This window comes from Hypomesus nipponensis, chromosome 20, assembly GCF_054491055.1.
Source record: "Hypomesus nipponensis isolate SF chromosome 20, ASM5449105v1, whole genome shotgun sequence".
NCBI classification, from domain to species: Eukaryota; Metazoa; Chordata; class Actinopteri; order Osmeriformes; family Osmeridae; genus Hypomesus; species Hypomesus nipponensis.
Window position 1 is genome coordinate 8,545,158 of NC_140380.1, and position 22,343 is coordinate 8,567,500.

General features: G+C 48.7%; 2 protein-coding genes across 3 annotated transcripts in view; both read left to right on the forward strand.

Annotated features, from left to right (window-relative positions):
* frem2a (FRAS1 related extracellular matrix 2a) overlaps window positions 1–9,178 on the forward strand; it is a 49,768-nt gene extending 40,590 nt beyond the window's left edge. Inside the window, exons 15-23 of the mRNA XM_084683800.1 lie at window positions 1,356–1,687; window positions 4,274–4,466; window positions 5,262–5,387; window positions 5,608–5,732; window positions 6,133–6,267; window positions 6,360–6,486; window positions 7,490–7,677; window positions 7,956–8,102; window positions 8,548–9,178. Of these exons, the coding sequence (XP_084539926.1) occupies window positions 1,356–1,687; window positions 4,274–4,466; window positions 5,262–5,387; window positions 5,608–5,732; window positions 6,133–6,267; window positions 6,360–6,486; window positions 7,490–7,677; window positions 7,956–8,102; window positions 8,548–9,087 (1,913 nt within the window). The 3' untranslated portion in view covers window positions 9,088–9,178. The remainder of the gene's footprint in view (window positions 1–1,355; window positions 1,688–4,273; window positions 4,467–5,261; window positions 5,388–5,607; window positions 5,733–6,132; window positions 6,268–6,359; window positions 6,487–7,489; window positions 7,678–7,955; window positions 8,103–8,547) is intronic.
* Window positions 9,179–11,160: 1,982 nt separating this feature from the next.
* trim47 (tripartite motif containing 47) lies at window positions 11,161–15,918 on the forward strand. 2 transcript variants are annotated; one of them, XM_084683598.1, is made up of 8 exons: window positions 11,161–11,376; window positions 11,750–11,964; window positions 12,463–12,508; window positions 12,797–12,892; window positions 13,256–13,480; window positions 13,581–13,603; window positions 13,721–13,836; window positions 13,939–15,918. In XM_084683598.1, the coding sequence occupies exons 1-8, from the start codon at window positions 11,194–11,196 to the stop codon at window positions 14,466–14,468; spliced, it is 1,434 nt and encodes a 477-aa protein (XP_084539724.1). In that variant the 5' UTR covers window positions 11,161–11,193; the 3' UTR covers window positions 14,469–15,918. The 2 variants fall into 2 exon arrangements, with proteins under 2 accessions (XP_084539724.1, XP_084539725.1); XM_084683599.1 differs by lacking the exon at window positions 12,797–12,892.
* Window positions 15,919–22,343: the final 6,425 nt, after the last annotated feature.

Genomic DNA, 22,343 nt, shown 5'->3' on the forward strand with positions numbered 1-22,343 from the left:
TTCTGTACTTAGGACATACTTAGTCTTTAATCAGCTTCCTTCTGCCTGACTGGTCTCTCTCTCTCTCTCTCTCTGTCTTTCTCTCTCCCCCCTTACACTCTCCCCCGGCTTTCTCTCGACCCCCTCTTTCTGGTCCCCCCACCCCTCCACTCGTCCCACCCCCTCTTTATTTCTCTTCCTCTCTCTCTCTCTCTCTCTCTCTCTCTCTCTCTCTCTCTCTCTCTCTCTCTCTCTCTCTCTCTCTCTCTCTCTCTCTGTCTCTCTCTCTGTCTCTCTCTCTGTCTCTCTGTCTCTCTCTCTGTCTCTCCTCTCTCTCTCTCTCTCTCTCTCTCTCTCTCTCTCTCTCTCTCTCTCTCTCTCTCTCTCTCTCTCTCTCTCTCTCTCTCTCACTCTCTCTCTCTCTCTCTCTCTCTCTCTCTCTCTCTCTCTCTCTCTCTCTCTCTCTCTCTCTCTCTCTCTCTTTCCTTCCCTGTCATCTGCACTTTCCTTCCACTCTCTCCTCCACTCTCTCCTCCGCCTTCTCATGTTCCCTTATTCTTTCTCTCTCTTCCACCTTAGTCTCACTCTCTCTCTTCCCTTAGTCTCACTCTCTCTCTTCCCTTAGTCTCACTCTCTCTCTTCCCTTAGTCTCACTCTCTCTCTTCCCTTAGTCTCACTCTCTCTTTTCCCTTAGTCTCACTCTCTCTCTTCCCTTAGTCTCACTCTCTCTCTTCCCTTAGTCTCACTCTCTCTCTTCCCTTAGTCTCACTCTCTCTCTTCCCTTAGTCTCACTCTCTCTCTTCCCTTAGTCTCACTCTCTCTTTTCCCTTAGCCTTAGTCTCACTCTCTCTCTTCCCTTAGTCTCACTCTCTCCCTTCCCTTAGACTCACTCTCTCTCTTCCCTTAGTCTCACTCTCTCTCTTCCCTTAGTCTCACTCTCTCTTTTCCCTTAGTCTCACTCTCTCTCTTCCCTTAGTCTCACTCTCTCTCTTCCCTTAGTCTCTCTCTCTCTCTCTCTCTCTCTCTCTCTCTCTCTCTCTCTCCCTTTCACTCTCTCGTCCATCCACTGCCCCTCCTCATCCTCTCATCGCTCAGAAGAGGTCCGTAACTCTATCTGTTTTCCCACCCCCCGTATCTTAGCCCCGACTGCAATTACGGCTTAGCTCACCTCAACAGGCTTTGTCTGGGGAAGTGCAGAAGTGCACAACAAACACACAGGACCTCCCCCACCCCCCCACCCCCCCAGAAACCCGTCTTAAGCAAGCTACGGCTCTAAAAAAAAATAATAATAAAAGAAGAAAAGTCAGTGTTGTGTGTGGACGTGGTCAGCCGGCCGGCGTTCCCCCTCCTAACTCCTCCCCCCCCCCCCCCCGCAGGCATGCTGCCCGTCATCTCCACCCGTCCGCTCTCCAACTTCGACCTCACCCTCAGCCCGGACGGCACGCGTGTGGGCAACCACCGCTGCTCCAACCTCCTGGACTACCACGAGGTCACCACGAGCCACGGCTTCATCACGGCGGCGACGCGCAACCCCGAGAGCGTGGGCGACGCCGCGCCCTACCAGCACAGCGCCCCCCTCAGGGGCAACAGCACGCTGCGCTTCTACAGGAACCTGAACCTGGAGGCCTGTCTGTGGGAGTTCACCAGCTACTATGACATGTCTGAGCTGCTCACGGACTGCGGAGGAACCATCGGCACGGATGGACAGGTGTGTGTGTGTGTTGGTGTTTGTGTCGTGTGAGTGCCCGTGTGCGTACGTGTCTGTGACCCCTATGTGTGTTTGTGTGTGTGCGTCTGTCATTGTGGGTGTAACTGGCAGTGTGTGTGAGTGCGTGTGTGCGTACCCGAGTGTTTGTGGTGTGTGTGTGTGTGTCCTCCTGTGGATATTGGGTTGTTTTGCAACCCTTTCAACGTTGCTCTAAACCCGACCGGCTTTTGGTGAGCCTGGTATGTCTGGTTTCCATTCTATGTCCCAGTATGACCATGGGTTTACGTGTGCCTCTGTCCCTGAGTGCCTGAATGGCTCGGTGTGTGTGTGTGTGTGTCTCTCTCCGTGTCTTTGTGTTGCTGTTTGCTCTCTCCACATCCCAGCATGTCACAGCGATGACACCCACCAGCCCCGTAAAAAAAACTACCAGGCTGGCCAGCTGTCAATCACTCAGCAGCTGTCAGTCATCACCGCGGCGAGCGTCACCTTGGCGATGATACACATTATCCCTGTTCCTTTAAAGGTCTGGCGGGGCTGCCGGCTGTGAAGGCGGCTCTGGAGGGCTATAAAACTCGCTGACACAGACAGAGCCTGAATGTTCAGTCTGCAGTAGCCCCGGAAAAAAAACATTGTCGCGCTTTCTTTCTGAACGTCGTCAGCGTCATACAGGCTGAGAGCGTTGTCGCGACCGCCCCTTCCCGGAGACGTCTGGGTGCGGACGTGGGGTGTTTTGTGACGGTGTTGTGTGGACACCCGACCACGCAGCTGTCCGTGTCTCGCTGTGAGGCTGGAAGGACAGCCGGCACAGCCGGCACAGCCGGCACAGCGGTGGACACTGCCACTGGCCACAGCAGCAGGAGAGCATCCGTAGCTGGATGCTGTTGTTATGATATTGTGTGAAGGCTGGAGTGCCTCCACACACACACAGACACACACACAGCGGGCACTTAGATGAAAGGCAGAGAGAACACAAAACAGCAGCTGGACAGAAGCAGAGGTCTGTCTCTAACCCCCCGATTACCCACAACCAATTGAACACTGAGGGTGTGTGTGTGTGTGTGTGTGGTTTTGTCTCCCAGGGTGTGTTTGTGTCTGTTTCTATGTGGGTATATGTGTGTGGGGGGGGGGGGGTTGGTGTGTGTGTGTGAGATGGGATCCTTTTCTTCCCCCATTGAGCTAGCACAGTTAGCGATGACCACAGTCACCCCCCCCTCAACCCCTCATTGTCAAGCCAGGAGTTCATTAAAGCAGATCTCTGTCACTATTTCACCATGGAGATGTCCTCCGCACACGCTCCACACAGATGTTTCACCATGCAGGAGACACGTGAAGGAGGAGGCTTCATGTACATGAAAGTGAAGGGAGTCAGGTGGCTTAGCGGTTAGGGGATCGGGCTAGTAATCAGAAGGTTGCTGGTTTGATTCCCGGTCGGAGCTGACGATGTTGTGTCCTTGGGCAAGGCACTTCACCCTACTTGCCTCGGGGAGAATGTCCCTGTACTTACTGTAAGTCCCTCTGGATAAGAGCGTCTGCTAAATGACTACATTTAAATTTCAGCTTTGTTTTTGGTCACCGGGTGTAAAAGCATTTATGGTTGACTTTGAATGACATACTTATTTAAAGGTGTTCAATTATTTACTGGGGGTTGCTTTTCTAATGCTTTTATCTTTCTGTTTTCGTCTCATGTTTAGCCTGTCATGTCACAAGTCTGCCGTTCTCTCTGTGATGTGCATCACCATCTATTTTTGTTTTCTTTTTTACACACCATTTAAAAAAAGTTCCTGACATTGCGTTCTTACAAGCGCATACGAGACGAGCTGTGATGTGAAACCCAGGCTAAAGGAGACATTACATTCACACCCGTTAGCTCTGAATAATTATCTGCAATTTTTCTTGTTGCTAAAAGCTATTTTTGATTCCTCAGGTTTAACAAAATATCCCAAGTTTGATAATTGACTATGCAAATTACCAAATGTTTTATTCAAGTCAGATGGCGCACAGCTAACACAGTTTTGATTTCTAATCAATTCCTTTGACAGAGCCGGCGGCCTCCACTCCTGCCAAACTTTGTCTTGGCCAAACGCCTGAGTCATTCTTGAGAAGAACGCCGTGGTAACGAACCTTAGACAAACAGAGCCCCCTAGTGGATGGTCAAGCACTTTTAAATATCTCTCATTGGCCATGGCTAATATCACCTCATTTATATACCAATCCCCGGCTATGGCTGAGGGTGATCATCAAATAAAAGCCAAACAAAAATACTCCACTAAACAGTGAAAGGGCAAACCTTTGTCTTGAACATTTCAACACTTTAGATTTAGTCATTTAGATGTGACTTACAGTAAGTACAGGGGCATTCCCCCCGAGGCAAGTAGGGTGAAGTGCCTTGCCCAAGGACACAACATCATTTGCCACTGCGGGGAATCGATCCGGCAACCTTCTGATTACTAGCCCGACTCCCTCACCGCTCAGCCATCTGACTCCCTCTATAACACCGTCCTCCGTCACCCCTCCCTCTCCACCTCGCTTCCCTCTTCCTGTGTCCGCCTCCTCACTCCTCTCTCTCTCCTCCGATTGGCCGAGCAGGTGCTGAACCTGGTCCAGTCGTACGTGACGCTGCGCGTGCCGCTCCACGTGTCCTACGTGTTCCACTCCCCCGTGGGCGCCGGCGGCTGGCAGCACTTCGACCTGCAGTCGGAGCTCCGCCTCACGTTCGTCTACGACACGGCCATCCTCTGGAACGACGGCATCGGGAGCCCGCCTCAAGCTGAGCTGCAGGGTGGGTCTCACACACACACACACACTCTCACACACACGCTCTCACACACATTCACACGTACACTTTCACACACACGCACGCTGAGGGGAACACGCATACAGTTAAACACACAGCCACACAAACACAGTTTACCCACTTACAAAAAGCAGGTCAAACACACACACTCTCACACACACACACACACACACACTTACACATTCACACTCACACATTCACACTCACACACACACACACACTGAGGGACACACATAGTTACACACAGCCACACTCACAAACACAGTATACCCACTTACAAAAAGCAGGTCACACACACACATATACACCCAGCAGCAGAGAACAGGAATGGTGTATGTACAATGTACTTAGGAAGGATTTGTTGGATCAGATTAGTTTATTTCCTCCAGGAACACAATGACACCTATTGAGGGACTCACTGCACTTGTTAGTTAGTTAGTTGTAACTGATTTAGCTACTTGTACTCGCTGTGAATTATATTATTGTTGCTTGCTTTGCTCCAGGTACAATCTGGGCACGTTTGAGGGTCATGTTGTTTCATTGTAACTTGTTTAACTACATGCTCTTCTGGTTCTACCAATTGGCTCTTATTCGCTTTTCACCATGTATGCTTCATGTTTTGGCTCCCCACATTGTTTTTGGGGCTATCTCGTTGTTTATGATCACAGACCTATGCACCTTTCTTGTCGTCGCTTTGGATAAAAGCGCCTGCTCAATGACTCAATGTAAATGTACAATGTATGTGTGCGTGTGTCCGTCCATGCGTGCCGGCGCTCCCAGGTGCCCTGTACCCGACCAGCATGCGGATTAACGAGCAGGGTCGCCTGGTGGTCAACTTCCGCACCAAGGCTCGCTTCAGGGGCATGTTCGTGGAAGCCCACTCCGGAGGAAGGGTCAGGAAGGCAGGTGAGCCGACCCACTGTTCCCTGTATTTACCCTGTCTGCTTGGATAGAAGATAAATACCTGCAGACTTACACTGCCCAGCGGGCTAGCACAGCGAGCGAATGAACTCATGGGTCAAACATGCCACCAATAGTCTCTATCAAGCTTACGCGGCTTGTTGTTGTTGTCGAGTTGAATCCGTCGAAAGTCCTGTCGTCAAGCGCTCTGAACTCTGTCACCCAGCGTCCTCCGCCTCCATGGTGATGTGTGCTGAACACCCGGGGTTGACCTTTAACCTGAGCCTGGTGCGGAGCGAGCCCACCTACAACCAGCCGGTCCAGCAGTGGACCTTCACCTCGGACTTTGCCGTGAGTTCCCCCACCTGCCCCCCCCCCCCCCCCCCCGCTCTCTAGAGCACGGCATAGTGTTCGACTCTCTCTATCACCCATCTCTCTCTCTCTCTATCACCCTTCTCTCTCTCTCTCTCTCTCTCTCTCTCTTTCTCTCTCTCTCTATCACCTCTCTCTCTCTCTCTCTCTCTCTCTTTCTCTCTCTCTATCACCTCTCTCTCTCTCCCCTCTCTCTCTATCACCTCTCTATCACCTCTCACTCTCTCTCTCTCTCTCTATCACCCCTCTCTCTCTCTATCACCCTTCTCTCTCTCTCTCTCTCTCTCTCTCTCTCTCTCTCTCTCTCTCTCTCTCTCTCTCTCTCTCTCTCTCTGTCTCTCTCTCTCTCTCTCACCTCTCTCTCTCCCCCCTCCCCCAGGTGAGGGACTACTCAGGGACGTACACAGTCAAGCTGATCCCCTGCACCACGGCCCAGAGCGTGGAGTACGCCCTCCCCCCTGTCTGCAGCCCCCGGGAGCCTGTGACCTTTGACCTGGACATACGCTTCCAGCAGGTACGGTAGGACCCCAGAGGAACGCCCGCACCCACCCACCCCCCACCAGCCGCTCTCATGCCTACTCTCCCCCCCCCCCCCCCCCCCCCCAGGTGAGTGACCCGGTAGCGGTGGAGTTCAGTCTGAACACACAGATGTTCCTGCTCTCCAAGAGGAGCCTATGGCTATCAGACGGCTCTATGGGCTTTGGTCAGGAGAGCGACGTGGCCTTCTCAGAAGGTAGGGCTCCACAGACATCTGAATCTGAATTCAGGGTTTATTTGCCATTTATGTTACACGAACACGGAATTTACCGTGGCGGGAAGGTGCAGTTAGGTGTCAGTTGACGGAGCGGTTAGGGAATCGGGCTAGTAATCTGAAGGTTGCCGGTTCGATTCTTGGTTGTGAACAATGATGTTGTGTCCTTGGGCAAGGCACTTCACCCTACTTACCTCGGGGGAATGTCCCTTTACTTACTGTGTGTCGCTCTGGATAAGAGCGTCTGCTAAATGACTTAAATGTAATGTAAGGTGCAAACAATAAACATATCGGAAATTAAGTAAATCGTTTTAACAAATTCTAAGAACTAAAGACATCTCTAAGAACATCTCCCTCACTCACTGTAAACTGCTACTGTGTTGATGAGGTTGGGTCAAGGCAGATGGATATATAGTAGAATTACTGTTTACTGTATGTTATGTATATGAGCTATATTGTAACAATCTAAAGAATCTACTGAGAATAAAATGATCAGAAACTAGACCTATGATCATTTGTTCTTTGGGTACTTCTGTAGCTCTCACAGAATTCCTGTGGCTATTCAAACTGTTCAAACGAAATTTCGAAATACTTTCTCAAGCAGATTAGATCAAGTATGTAATTATATGATAATCCATTTTAATCCATATCCCACCCAGTGCGATGAAACAGTCCCTTAAGACGCCACCGTGAGGCGAATCAAATGCACCTCGATTACCTTCGCTCTGATGCAATTTAGCCCGACTTAATTTACATTTACATTTACATTTAGTCATTTAGCAGACGCTCTTATCCAGAGCGACTTACAGTAAGTACAGGGACATTCCCCCCTAGGCAAGTAGGGTGAAGTGCCTTGCCCAAGGACACAACATCATTTGCCACTGCGGGGAATCGATCCGGCAACCTTCTGATTACTAGCCCGACTCCCTCACCGCTCAGCCATCTGACTCCCTAACTAATTCCCTCTCCCCCTTTCCTTCTACAGGAGACACCATCTATGGGCGGGTGCTTGTCGACCCCGTGCAGAACCTGGGGGATTCGTTTTTCTGCAACATCGAGAAGGTGTACCTCTGCACCGGCGCGGATGGATACGTGCCGAAGTACAACCCGACCAAGTTTGAGTTTGGCTGCTTGGCGGATTCTCCCTCTCTTCTGTACCGGTTCAAGATTATCGTAAGTGCCAGCGGAGCGACCCTTTTACTGAGCACACCGCGACATAGATAATGGCGCGGCATTTCGGATGAAACGAAATCACTTGGCAGCCATTATGTGGTTATGTGTTTTCAGCAAATTTTCTTGTCTGACAGAAAAACGTAGGTCGATTTGGAAGAAATTGCAGTCTTACCGCAGGTTTTAAAGGCCGACGGTTCCTCCTGACGTGCTTCGTGGAAGACGAAGCTTCGACCCAAACACTAAGAAGCCTTGTCTCCTTCCCTCCCTTCTCTCTGCAGGACAAGTCCCAGCCGGAGACCCAGGCGCAGGTGTTTGGGGACGTTGGATTTGACGCCCGGCTGGCGGTGGACGACCCGTCCGCACTGTCTCTGGTCAGGCAGCCTGGGTCGGACGGATTCAGGCTGGACTCCACCCCCATGTTCCAGGTACGGGAGTTAGAAGAAGAAATGCTCATTCATCTCCCAGTAATGACACACACGCATGCAGGATTGTCCAGTTACCAAAGGGAGTCAGGCGGCTGAGCGGTTAGGGAACCGGGCTAGTAATCAGAAGGTGGCCGGTTCGATTACCGGCCGTGCCAAATGACGGTGTGTCCTTGGGCAAGGCACTTCACCCTACTTGCCTCGGGGGGAATGTCCCTGTACTTACTGGAAGTCGCTCTGGATAAGTGCAACTGCTAAATGACTAAATGTAAACAAAGGGTATATGGATCTGCTGACTAGCTAATCTGTGCTTAGTGGACTTGTTTTACTGACTTGCTAACCAATGTTTAATGGACTCGTTTTGCTGACCAACGGGGAGTTAGCAACTTACTCCAGTTAGCAATGCTAACTGGAGTAAATTTTAACTGACTACATGGTTGCTTCTCAGGTTGCCGCGGGGCGAGAGTGGTACATCCACACCATCTACACGGTGCGCTCCAAGGACAACGCCAACAGGGGCATCGGCAAGAGAAGCTTGGAGTACCACTCCATGGTTTCCGCCGGCAACCACCTCGCCGAGGCCAAAGGTCACAGGCGCCCGAGGTCGGCCGGCGAGGACACCCCCGAGGTGGCAGAGGACATCGGGGCGGACAACAACCGCGGCACCAACATCATGCACATCGCCCTGGACCGTACCAAGAGGCGGGCGGGGGTGGAGGGCGAGCTGTTCGCCGACGGGCTGGAACCACGCGAGCTGAACGCGGGGACGGCTGGGGAGGGGATGGTGACGGCCGTGGGGGCGGCGGTGGGCATGCTGCTCACCTTCCTCCTCGTGCTCGTCCTCGGGCTAGCGCTGAGGTCCAGACAGAAGGGAGGCGGGAGAGAGGGGCGGAGGGAGGAGAGGAAGGGGGCGGTGAGGGGGTCGACCAGCACCGAACCCATGCTGGTGGCCCGGATGGTGGACTGCAGCGACAGCTCTGAAGTCTGACCACTGGACGGGGGACGAGCGATGACGACGGATAGACGGACTCATGAAAACAAAAAAAGAAATAAACACAGTCAGAGGGGTGTGATAGAATACTTAGGATTTTGTAACGTTTTTTGCATTATGTTTTTCTACACTGGTATTAGACTACCTTTCAACACCAAAACCTTCGGCCGCAACATTTCTAGTGAGAGGATCTAGGTGTGTTGTTTGTAATAAGTGTGGTTTGGGGGGGGGGGGGGGGGGGGGGGGGGGGGGGGGGGGGGGTTGTCCTGGTCCATGTAAGCCTGAAAACACATACATTTACACCTTCTCCCGCCATCACCAACATACTGTAGTCCAGATGGGCTCCCATCAGTGTGTCCTTATGATTTTGTACCCTTTTCTTTGATTTAATAAGTGCCTGAAGCTATTCCATATAGATTGGCCTCAAACAATCATCAAATCATAGTGTCCAATTATACAGACCACAACAGAAAGTATAAACAGTACATATGAGCAGTTTATTAAAGTGGAGGGAAAGAGAGAGATTTACAGAGGGAAAGAGTCGGAGGGAATGAGAGTGAGGGTGAACAGAGGGTGTGAGGAGGTGTAGAAGAGAGATTCACTGATCGGAAGGGGACATTTCAATGCATCAGGTCGTCACCAGGGAAACGCCTCCCATAGACACAGTATGTACATCACAGAGGTAGAGCGTTGGACTGCACATCAAGACGTGCATCCACCCCTACAACAACCCCTGCTGAATGGAAACATGATTAGAGATATCCCCTTTTTCTCAGTTGCTGCTGCAGCTGGTCATTTAGATGGCTTTGTATTTGTGAAGGACTACTGTCGTGGTGTTTACAGCACTGTGTGTGTCCGCAGAGTGCTGTGCCAGTGTAGCCGTGTCATGTCCCTCACTTCCTGTCTCTGTTGGTTGTCATAGTATTAATACACTGGATGTTTGAACACTGGAGATGATGTAGGCCAACTGCCATGGAATGGCAGTTGGAGAAATGATGTGGAGGGAAACCCTCGCCTCAGGAGTCTGACGACACCCGCGGGCTCATTGACTCGTTCTGTAACTCAAACACTACTACTTGTTTTTTTAGATCACCATTTATTATTTGTATTGAATTTTTTCGAGAGCATAAGACACATAGAGTTAACTCTGAACTGTACGTATAGCGCCACCTGTTGATGTACGCTGTGGAGCCTGTTTGATGTTCACTCGTACTACTGTGAACATTTACGTATATTGCAATTAATCCAAATGTAACTATTTTGTCACTGTTCTACTGCATATGTTGATTGTTACATGGTATTTATCAATTTTTATATATTCGTATTGGTATGATTGGTGTGATTGTTAGAGGGCGTCTACAGCTGAGTGGGAAGCGTGCAACCAATGATGTCAGAAAACCAAACTTATTATTACAGATCCACTCTTGAAATATGATAAGATTATGCTGTTGACATAAAAATTATGTTTAATTTGATTGGTTGCCAAAACCAAAGCCATTAGTAGTGGCTAATAACAATCAGTAGAATAGATTTCTCAGTATTCTACTGTACGGATCCTCTCAAGAATGGTTCATTGTGATTCTGAATCGTAAAACTGTCCTGGCAAATCACTTTTCATGGCTTAATGACCACTGGATTTATGATTAGATTACTTTTGAATGATCTGCAGTCAATTCCTATGACTAGTCTGTTTCTCTGACACACAACTGAACCAAATGCACTTTTTGATAAGAGACCAGTATTCTTCACATGTCCATCAAAGCTATGCAATGTAGCCTGATCTATAATTGTAGGCCTGCAAGGAATGATTATCCAAAGCAGTGAATACTCCTGGTTATTTCTAGTGCTTATGACAGTTTCAGCACCCCACAATGTAAACTTTTTATGAATGGGTTTGTATATGTATTTATGAATAAATATGTGCTGGGGAATTTTGTGTCACCTGTACTCTGTAAGTATAAGTTCCTTATCACCTTTTTGTGTCACACCTTTTGCTTGATTCTGATTGGACCACATGCACATGCGCAAACCACCCACATTCCTCTACTTCCGTCTTCTCCACCCCCTCGTTAACATACTAGAAGCTTGTTGTGGTAGCTAAACATGGCTACTGCAAGTCCCACTGGAGATTTGCAGAAAGAGCTGATCTGTGCCATCTGCCTGGACTATTTTGACGACCCTGTCATTTTGAAATGTGGACATAATTTCTGCCGCTTTTGTATTCTTATGCATTGGGAGGAAAATGGCGGGGAAGACATAGGTTATCAGTGTCCAGAGTGCCGAATGGTTTGTAAGCTAACTATTGTTGTTGCTAGCAAACCAGCTAGCTAAACCATCTTTGGTGGTTTGCCATTTTCTTTTGTCATCACAGACGGAAGCAAGCATACAGATATGTTTATCAGTTGTTTATAATATTAGTTATTGCTACGGGGTAATGTTTTTTGTTAGCCTACTAGATAAGTAGATTTCCTGCTCTTGGCCAGTGTCAGTAGATGTATGCTATTGTAGTATACGTCTGTGTCGCTAGATAACAAGGAAGGATGTTGCTAATGGCATTATTGTTGAGGATGTCAAGATCATTTGGTGTCGGTCCTTGTTAGCTGCAATACATTCAAACACAATGGGTGACTCGACAATGCGTTTCCTTGTCCTTTTAAAGGTATTCAACAAGATCAGTTTCACCAAAAACTACCTGGTGAAGAACCTGGTGGATAAGTTGAATCAGCTGGAGTGCTTGAAGTCCTTCAAACCCGCACAGCCCAAGCCAGTAAAGCTAGATGGTAAATGCGACCGTCATGGTGAAGAGCTGAAACTTTACTGCCACACAGACCGCAAACCCATCTGTGTGGTCTGCAGAGAGTCCAGAGCACACAAGTAAGGGTCGCAGACTGTCCTTCCTTGCAGTCTATGCATGTACACTGTTGGGAGCTGGGAAATGCAGTCTTTCATGAAATTCATTATTGACCTGTGACACAAAAATGAATGCCTAGCATCAGTTTGAAGTCGATTTCCTTTTTCTGGCTTCTATGTAGACACAATTTAACACTGTCCACACTCATTGGTTCATAAACAGGCATGCAACTGTCACATGGCTCTTTCATTGGCTCCCTTGCATCGATCACGTGTGTGTGCGCTCTCAGACCCCTCTAAGCTTGACCATATGATTCACTCAGATAAGGTTAGACATCTCTTTATGGCCTTTCCAGTAAGATAGTGGTCAGCCCAGGTCCCCTTGTTTACGTAAGACGAGTGTTACCCAGAGTTCAGATTTGGGGGTCGGCTTCTCTTTGCACTCAAAGAATGCTGAACAGAGTATCATTCTTATACAGGATAAAAAGGTTACATCTTCAACTTTTCTCCCTGCGTTTCCAGACATCATGAAGTGGCTCCTGTCCCGGAGGTTCTGGAGGACATGAGGGTAAGGGTCAATGTGTAACGCTGTTGTGCAACACCATGTTACACCAACCCAAGGCCTTCTTGATCAAGCTACAGCTGCCCTCAGTAACACAGGCTCTTTGTGTCTCTAGGTTAGTCCAAAAACATAACTTCAAAGTAGTCGAGGTGTCTTAGATTCGCCCTCTCGGTTGGCACTCACTACTTGGCTTTTCTCGGACTTATCGGTGTCAGTGCTGGGGGGGGGGGGGAGAGTGACACGAATCAAGCGCGCCCAAACGTGCGAATAGCGGCTGTGTGGTGTTCCTGTCAGGGGGAGCTGCGGATGAGGCTGGTGAAGCTGGAGTGGCAGCAGAGCGTGTGCTCCCGGGTGAAGGCCGAAGACGAGCACACCAAGAGCGACGCCAAGGTACCTCGGCGGACCTTTTGTTTACGTTTAGTCATATAAGCAGACGCTCTTATCCAGAGCGACTCACAGGAAGTACAAGGGGCATTCTCCCCCGAGGCTAGGACACAATGTCATTTTCTCACGGCCGGGAATCAAACCGGCAACCTTCTGATTTAATAGCCCAATTCCCTAACCGCTCAGCCATCTGACTCGATTGTTCTCCTCCTCGGGGCTCTCAGAGGGCAGCCAAACCAGTCCAATCTGGATCCCTCCACTGTGTTTAATCCGTTTGTCCCAGAGACGGCGGCGAACCGTGGCCCGATCGAATCGAGTACACGATGGGGAAACTTGTGCGTGTTTTGTGTCGTGTTTCTGGGTGTCCAGCTGAAGAAGCAGAGGTTGAAGGAGAAGATCGAGGAGGATGTGGGCGCCCTGGTGCAGTTCCTGCTGGACGAGAAGGACACGCTGCTGGACAGCCTGGACGCCGAGCTGGTGGCCACCACGGCCGTCATCGACGAGAACCTGAAGAAGGTGGACATGGAGGCAGTCGCCGTGGACGACGCCATCGCCGAGATCCGGAGCCACTTTGGCGGGAAGCCGAGCTTTGAGGTCAGTTTGGGGGGGGAAACTCTTGCGTGCGCGCACGTTTGTGTACACGCGGTCGGAATGTGTTTGTGTACTCAAAAGTTGTGTTTGCGTTTCCTCACAGAGCATGACCCAGATAATCAACAAGTAAGCTCAACTTTTTAACAACGTTCTCATCGTATTTGATCGTTGTAAATATTTAATGGTATTAAAGATTTTGTAGCATGTAAAGAAGCCTAAATATTTGATCTCCTTCTCATCCAGGCCCCTGCAGGTGAACCCCTCCATCTCCTCTTGTAACTGTCCTGTGGACTGGACCGATTTCTCCGGCCCCTTCCAGCTCATCCTGTGGAAGAAGATGATGCATGTGCTGTACACCAGTGAGTTCACAACACACACACACACACACACAGAGACACGTTCAGATCAAAAATCACAGTTTCTCGCAAATCATTTTCGTTCTCTCTCTCTCCCTCGCATAGTGCCTCAGAACCTGACCCTGGACCCCGACACGGCCCACCCCAACCTGGCCATCACCGACTTCGACACCAAAGTGGAGGAGGGCCGCGCCCGCAGCCAGGACCCCGACCTCCCCCAGCGCTTCACGCGCTTCTGCGGCGTGCTGGCCACGGCGCAGTATGCCAGCGGCCAGCACTACTGGGAGGTGGACGTCAAGGACAAGGGAGTGTGGTACCTGGGCGTGACGGCCGAGTACAGCAACAGGAAGGGCTTCGTCAACCTCAGCCCCTCCTCCGGGTACTGGAGCCTGTGCCTGCAGGATCGCCTCTACGCCAACGAGGAGGACGCCCGCGTGCTGGTGGCCGACTACTGGAACTCGCCGCGGGTGGGCGTGTACCTGGACTACGACAACGGGCGCGTGTCCTTCTACGACGCCGTCACCATGAAGAGGCTGTACATGTTCGACGCCTACTTCGATGAGCCCGTGTCGCCCTTCTTCAGCCCGGGGAAGAACGACCCGGGGAGCAGGCTGCAGATATGCCACTACTACTAAAAAAAGGGGGGGAGCGCAGCGCGAGGCCCCTGGGGTTCGCCCCCCCACCTCCCCCTGGTTCTGCCGCCCTCCGTAGGCACTCCCAACCTCCTCCTGGGTCGGGGAGGGTAACGATATTTGGAGCCGAACTGCCGAGATTGACTCTCAGTTGAGACGAGAGTCCAAGACAGAAAATCTGTTCGCTTTTTCGAACACAGACGTAGCTAGGTGCCTCAGGGCATAGAAGCGGGCAGGTCGACAGTCGTTTCACACCGTCTGTATTCACTCCAGGTCATGTGACTCCAGGTCACGTGACTCCGCCACCCTGCTCACGCTCATGCAAGGTCACCTTGTGTGTGTGTGTGTGTGTGTGTGTGTGGATGTGTGTTTGGGTCATCCGGAGGGGTTTATCCTGTTAAGGTTTCTGCCGAACCAGCCAGGCATTCGACCCGCCACCTTTCTCCACTAGGGGGGGTAGGATTTCAGTGTGTGGCGTTTGATAATAGACTCGAGGCAGTTTTGACCGCAGACAGTGTTTTTTTTCTTCTTCTGCGTAGGTTTGTGTGAAATTCAGGATTCTGGAGTCGGTAACGGACTACAGTTGTCGTTTTTTACCCTAGCCTCCCTCAGAAAATTCAGGTAAAGCGGTACAGAGGGGCAAAGCCTCGCTAAGTGCTCTGGTCGACTTCCAGTGTAGCAGAGTCGACGGCGCCCCTGGCGGTTGCTTCTGTGTTTGGCCCTGCGAGGGGGACAGTGAGGTCGGGCAGAAGTCTCATCGCTGTGTCGTCAGTTTGGAACACAAACCTCCCAAGAAGCCAACGCGTCTGTGGTTGCAACCTTTTTTGTACAGTCACGGCAAGATGTCACTGATCAGTTTGTACAGGGGTCGACCACTTCTCTTGTGCTTGCTCAGCCTCTTTTGGGCCGGGCGTTTTGTTGTGACTTCCATGGTTGCTTTTTTTTTTTTTTATAGGTTGTCCATTTTGGAAACATTTACCTGTAAGTTGTCGGGCGCATTGATATGTATGTGTGTCTGCTTTTACGTAGCAAAGTCTGACTAAAGTGTAGGGCGCTGGCTTTGTGGCGTCATTTCTTTTGTTACACTTGTCAAGACCTTGTCTCCTCTTAAGCATTTGCTTTTATTAAGGCAACATCACATTAAAAGTGTTTGTGTATTAAAATAAGAAGAGTCAATCTAAATTATTGTTCTGTCAGTCTTCTTGACTGACTTTACAAGGACAAGCAATGCAGAGTTTGATGTTTCTTCGGTTGGTGATTGGTTGTCTTTACGGTCTGAGGTCAGATGAAGAACCGGACCAAAGTTTTACACAAGAGTGACTTAAATACTCCTTAACACTTAAGGGGTATTTCTGAGAACCTTAATTTGGTTGATGTCCATGATTTTGTGTGCTTTAAATTCAAATGTATGCCATTTGTCACAATTTTGAAAATTAAAACTTAATATAGATAAGTTGTTTCTGGTTTACTATAGACTTGGGTGAGGAACCGTCCACAAGAGATTAGCCTGCCCTACATGACTGAACACAAAAACATAATGGTCATTATCAATCTGCAAACATATTAGGCAAGATGGTGTTCACGTTTGCTGAACTTGTTGGGTGCTGTACCATTGTTTCACACCTTATAACAATAGATCAATAAAGTATTTGTTTCTTATGCCAGTTAAACTTCAACTCCAGGACTGTACAGATAAACCTGGGCTGTTAAAATTATTATTTTATATTTCTGTATGTAGACGTTGTCGTGAACTAGGTCCAGTAAGTTGAGACATTCTATAGTTTATAGATGTATGGCAGTTACTAGATATGGCCACTAGATGGCACTGTTTAGTTTAGTATGTTGTAATGCTACATTAGCCTTGACGTGGGTTCAAAAGGTCACAGTTAGGGTTGGGGTTAATTTACCTTGAATGAATGTGAACCATGAAAAGGTAACTGCTCTTAAATTCATTCATCGTCTTTGGAAATACCAGTCATCTTTTATTAAATTGTATTGCGAATGATAGAAAAATCTACTGTAACCTATGCAAATTCGTTCTATATTATTGTCTCGTCTATAGGTCGTTTAGGATGTGTTTGAGTGTAGCTAGGCTAATGTTAAAATGCCGTATCCGTAATCTAAGGCTAATAATGTTTATTCAACGAACTCAACATTAGTATTGCCTGAAATGATGTTCACACAGTATTTTAAGAGCTAGAGCTAATTTCTTAATTTCCTTAAAATATCATAAAATTGGAATTCCAAATAAGACGCCTGGTCTATCATTCTTCCATTAACACTGCCGAGGTAGTTGGCTACCACAGTCCTTGATGGGGTAATGGATTTCAAAACACCGGTAAGGAGATTTTTCAGGAAACAACATAGCGCTACTTATGTTGAATATTAGTAGCCTATAGGCCTAACTATTAAGACTTTTTTTCGACTGTAGGTTTTCTATGATATTTCCTTTAGTCCTGTAACTTTAATACATGAAACGAACACATGCAACACATTTTAGGGCTCTCCATGCTTAGCACACACCTTTTGTTTTAGCTACATTTATAATTGTATCATTGGGTTTAAAATGCTATCATCACATTTAGGCCTATTTGAGTTTTCTAAGTAACCAAAATGATGTTATATCCAGTTTGTTTTTTAAATAGCCTACATTTTTTTTAAGATTGTAGGGAGGAGGAAAAGACGAAAAACCACAGTTGATGTGAAGAGGATGATTATTTATGAATATAGTGTCTGTAGCCTAACTGTCAAACACCTCCTCCCTACTTTTATTTCGTAATGAACTCCCGCAGCTTGTTATGAATTACAATAGGCCTATTTCCTGAAGTAATTTTTTCTGTCATTTTATCACTTTCAATCCAATAAACATTTAGTGTACAAGTTCATGTTTGTCGCTCATGAGTCGCCTTCACAAACTGCCAATTTCATTTTTAGATTATCCTCAAGTAGTAGCCTAGGCCTATGTGCATGATTTCTTTCATCCAGATCTTCAAAGACAGCCAACTCTCACTTCAAACACCCGCCACCAACTGCCAATCACGTTCTCTTCCCGAAGACGACAAACACAACAGAAATGCTAATCAAGCTGGATCCCGCATCTACAAAGTAAATAAAGAAATGATAAACAGATGCCATAATTTGTAACATATGGATCACTACGGCGCTATGTCATCTCTTTTCTAAACAGCGGTTTGAAAGGACGTCCAAAACCCCTCCCAGCCATCCGTCCAACCAGGCTTTGCCGCTTTGCTCGTGAGTCAATGACTTCACCCGTCGGAGTCTGGATGGGGACGCTTTTTCCACCCAGCAACGAATAGGAAGTCCACAAAGCGAGCCTCAAAAGTTATGGTCGTATAAATCTTAAGTCTCCCCCATGTATCCATGCAACCCAGCCCATTAAGAGACCTTCACCTTCCACGAGACTCCTCAGGGCCCACGATGTTGCGGTCGTGTGATCAAAGATCTCGTGGATTTGAGTTTTGGTTTTCTATTCTTCTAAATGTAGCTGAATTATTATCATGGTTTTGGGATATGAGGATGGCATAAAACGATGACATAAGACAGGACCAAGGTTGGACTGGGGTTCAGTCAATAATTCAGATGTATCAAAGGGTAAAAAGGAAACTAAATGGTGACCTCCTCTCCTATAATATGACCTTATAAATGAGCATAGCAGAAGCTCGGAAAAGATGGGAGTTCTAAGATACTCTCTTTCTCTGCCTGTCTCCCTACACCCCAACCCCTCTCTCTTTCTCTCTCTTTCTCTCTCTTTCTCTCTCTTTCTCTCTCTTTCTCTCTCTTTCTCTCTCTTTCTCTCTCTTTCTCCATGTGTTTGATTGGCTGATACAAGCAAGGTGTGAGAAAAATGTCAGGACTTGAGTCAGGTTAGCTTTTGAATGTACATGGCCAACTTGTGAGTCACTCCCCCCATCTCCCTCCCCTGCCCCTCCCCCCATCTCCCTCCCCTGCCCCTCCCCCCATCTCCCTCCCCTGCCCCTCCCCCCATCTCCCTCCCCTGCCCCTGCGTCTCCGTCTCCCCCTCCCTCTCCCCCTCCCTCCGTCTCCCCCTCCCTCCGTCTCCCCCTCCCTCCGTCTCCTCCTCCCTCTCCCCCTCCCTCCGTCTCCTCCTCCCTCTCCCCCTCCCTCCGTCTCCTCCTCCCCCTCCCTGCCTGTGAGCGTTCGTTGTTGCATGTAGCGTGGGACCCAGATCAGATATGTAAGGAAACGCCGTGGCTTGCTTAACAGATCAACAGTTTATTCTTCTTAACGCAGGAGAGATCTGAACAGACAACCAACCATAGGCTCATGTAACCACCTGCCACCCCTCTGTGTAGGTGTGGAAGAAGCTATACTGCAATCCTATATTGCCCAATACCTCTCTTGGTTACCTGTGGGGTGAGATATCTTCACTCCGGGGTTCCAGCATTGTGAGGGGTTTGATGATGGATAGTTGACTAGACTTTGACACAAGCTGAGACACAAGCTGCCCAGGAGCACGCAGCCCGGCCGGGGTTTCATGACTCTCTCACAGCCTATGTGTGTGCTGAACTCTTTCCGAGATATGCTTAATAAAAAACAGATTCAAGCGACTACATTTTTAGGTTTTATTGATCTCGTTTCTAGCACGGAGACGCCGTAACCGCACAGGCACGGAACTGTGTCGTGCTGATGTGACAAGAGGCTGGAGGTAGGGTCATCCTTGACGGACCGCCCAAACGCCATTAGAACAACGCACTTCTGGTCCTTGATCTTCTGCTGCACTGTCGGCGCACCGTTTACGTTGTTTTGGACCGATATCACCTGAGGAGGAATCAGTAAAACATCGAAGTGAACGTTTATATCTGCGATCACCACAACTCCAACAGTGTCTCTCCCCCCCCCCCCCACCCACCCACCACTGTTGAGCAAAGACCCCGAACGCCCGCCTGCATCTCGCTATCGTACAACGGAACAACTAGGAGACCAAAAAAAAGACGTTGTCTACTCGGAGTCTCAACCGGCAGACGAGGCGGAGTGGGTGGTGACAGGAAGCCTCGAAATGCCAGGCTCGCATGTCTCAACCCTGCAGTCGAAAAAACAAAAAAAACGCACAAATACTCGTACCTGGCCCTGAGCCCACTCCCTCGCCGCCCAGAAACACCTCGCGCAGCCTGCATGAGTCTCTCTTACACAATAGGCGCAGCGGTATCTGTGGTGGGTTCATCTCCACTTCTGGAGGAAGCAGGTCATTATCTGCAGGATCGGAGTTAATGACTTCACACGCTTGTCTTTCTTAAAAATAAAAAAAAATGGATCAAAGAAGTTGAAGTCAAGTCGGAGATTGTTGTGCTACTCCACTACGATGGCCACAAACCTCCTTGAAAGGACAACATTGTCTTGAACTCCGGAACTGGTTTTATTCAAATAGAATGGAACCAGTGATTGGACCCAGTGATGACAATGATAGCTGTGAGATAAGATGGTGTTGTGGTGGGTCTTCTGTTTGTCCTAACCTCAGCCTGGGTTTGTCCTGAGGTTGGTGAATATGTGTTTCACCACTGTGAGAACAACACCAATGTTCTGTACACACCCTCCAAACCCTAATTACCCCGACAGACAGAAATAGGCCGTCAATCCAAAAACAAAGTCAACGTTTTTTAGAGCAAAAGAACATGAAGTCATGTGACTGTCAGTATTTCAGTCAACCCGTGTGTGACACTAAAAGCATTTGTTCCTACAAGGAGGGAAGATAAGGCATCTGTGGAACACATTAGATGCAATGTTTCACAATGTTTCTCGTGTGTGTAAAAGTGTCGCTCGCGGTGACGTGTCAGCCCCCCCCCCCCCCCCCCGTGATCCACCTCCTTTCCTCCGCGCGACGCTGCCCTCGCTGCCTCGCTCCGTTTCCATGGCGCAATGGCCATCAGCATCAGCTCCACAAGGGCCCCTGTGAGAATCCGGAACGTTCCCAAGGTCGATCCACAAGTGTCGGATGATATATTGTGAGAAGCAGGAGTTGCCTCCCAAACCTGGTTCTCACACGGTCTCAGACGAACTCCGGTTAGGGGACGGTCGGGTTAGGGTTGGGCTTTAGTGTTGGGGCTGGGTTAGGCTTTTCTACAGTAGTGATTACAGTAGCAGGAAGACTTGTGGAGTGAACCACCCTCTCTGAGAAGGATTGTTTACCGTGTGAGAGGATTCAACTAACAAACAATCACAGGCTTCCAGTGTTGCCGCTGTCTACAGTCAAACACTCCTTTAACAATGTCCTATTGTCGTCCGTTTCATCCTGTGTGTATTGTTTCCAGATGCCATGCACAAGCATCCAAATCAAACGCGCCACATTCTCGATTTCGTCCTTTTTGTTCCCCCTGCTTAAAACCGAGGACTCAGTTTAATAGTGAGCTTGGACATCCTTAATCCTCCTCCTCTTGCTGAGACGGAGGGAAGAATCGCTCCGCACAGGGCAGGAAATCCAATCTGTGTCAGAGTGAAGTCTTAACCATCAAAGCTTGAGGTTTCGGGACCCCAAAGTTGGTTCAATCTGAGTGTTTCCCTCGCCCTTTCAAGGCCTGCCAGACGTTTGTTTTGTTTTGAATTAATGACATCAACCACGCCTTTTCCCTGTGTCACTCACACTCACACACAAACACACTATTTCTCTCACACGCACGTGCACACACACACAAACACAACCATGTACAAACACACAGGGGTACAGAAGACTGATGCAAAGTGTCAGTGGGAAGCTGACGCTGGCTGTTCTAAGCCCCAGCCCAGCGACTCCACTGGGCTCAGGCTGTGGAGGGAGACGGGGAGATCTCACCCAGACAGTTCCCATGAGTACATCCTAACCCTTGGGTCAGCTGGGACGGAGAACCCATGTTCCCTGCTGGACTGGGGACTTAGAACCTATGTTCCCTGCTGGACTGGGGACTTAGAACCTATGTTCCCTGCTGGACTGGGGACTTAGAACCTATGTTCCCTGCTGGACTGGGATAGAAAACCCAAGAGAACGGATGTTCCCTGCTGGACTGGGAGTTAGAACCCATGTTCCCTGCTGGACTGGGGACTTAGAACCTATGTTCCCTGCTGGACTGGGGACTTAGAACCTATGTTCCCTGCTGGACTGGGGACTTAGAACCTATGTTCCCTGCTGGACTGGGGACTTAGAACCTATGTTCCCTGCTGGACTGGGACTTAGAACCCATGTTCCCTGCTGGACTGGGGACTTAGAACCTATGTTCCCTGCTGGACTGGGGACTTAGAACCTATGTTCCCTGCTGGACTGGGATAGAAAACCCAAGAGAACGGATGTTCCCTGCTGGACTGGGAGTTAGAACATATGTTGTTTTCTGGGTGGGCTTGTGATGGTCGCAGGTTCAAATATCCAGTCTGCACATCTCTGTTACTCATAGACATCAATGTGTACTTTTGTTTTCAAAGAAACCAAGATAATGTAGACAAAGCTACTATAAATGAAGCGCAATTAACAAAAGCTGCTATTAAAGTGGAAATAAAGTTATTATTAACAAAGAATAAATGAACAATGATACAATATAATACATATCTTTAGTATAAATACCACAAACACTACATATGTACATTTAGGAAACAAAGACTTTATCAGTTATTTCTACGTGGGAACAACATGGAGCTAATTATTCTTTTTCTCGATAATAGAGTGTTAATGTCAGACCACAAAATTTTGTTATTGTGTTGATGTTTTGGAATGCAGTTATCCCATCCAGTGAAGGGAGGGAGTTATGGGCAAACGAACAAAAGTAGACTTGACGACTGCTCATGTTGGTGATCTCCAGAGACATAACTTTTCTGGCGTCAATGTGTTCTCCCCGACAGAAGTCATGATAAAAATGATGTGTGAGTATGTCATATATT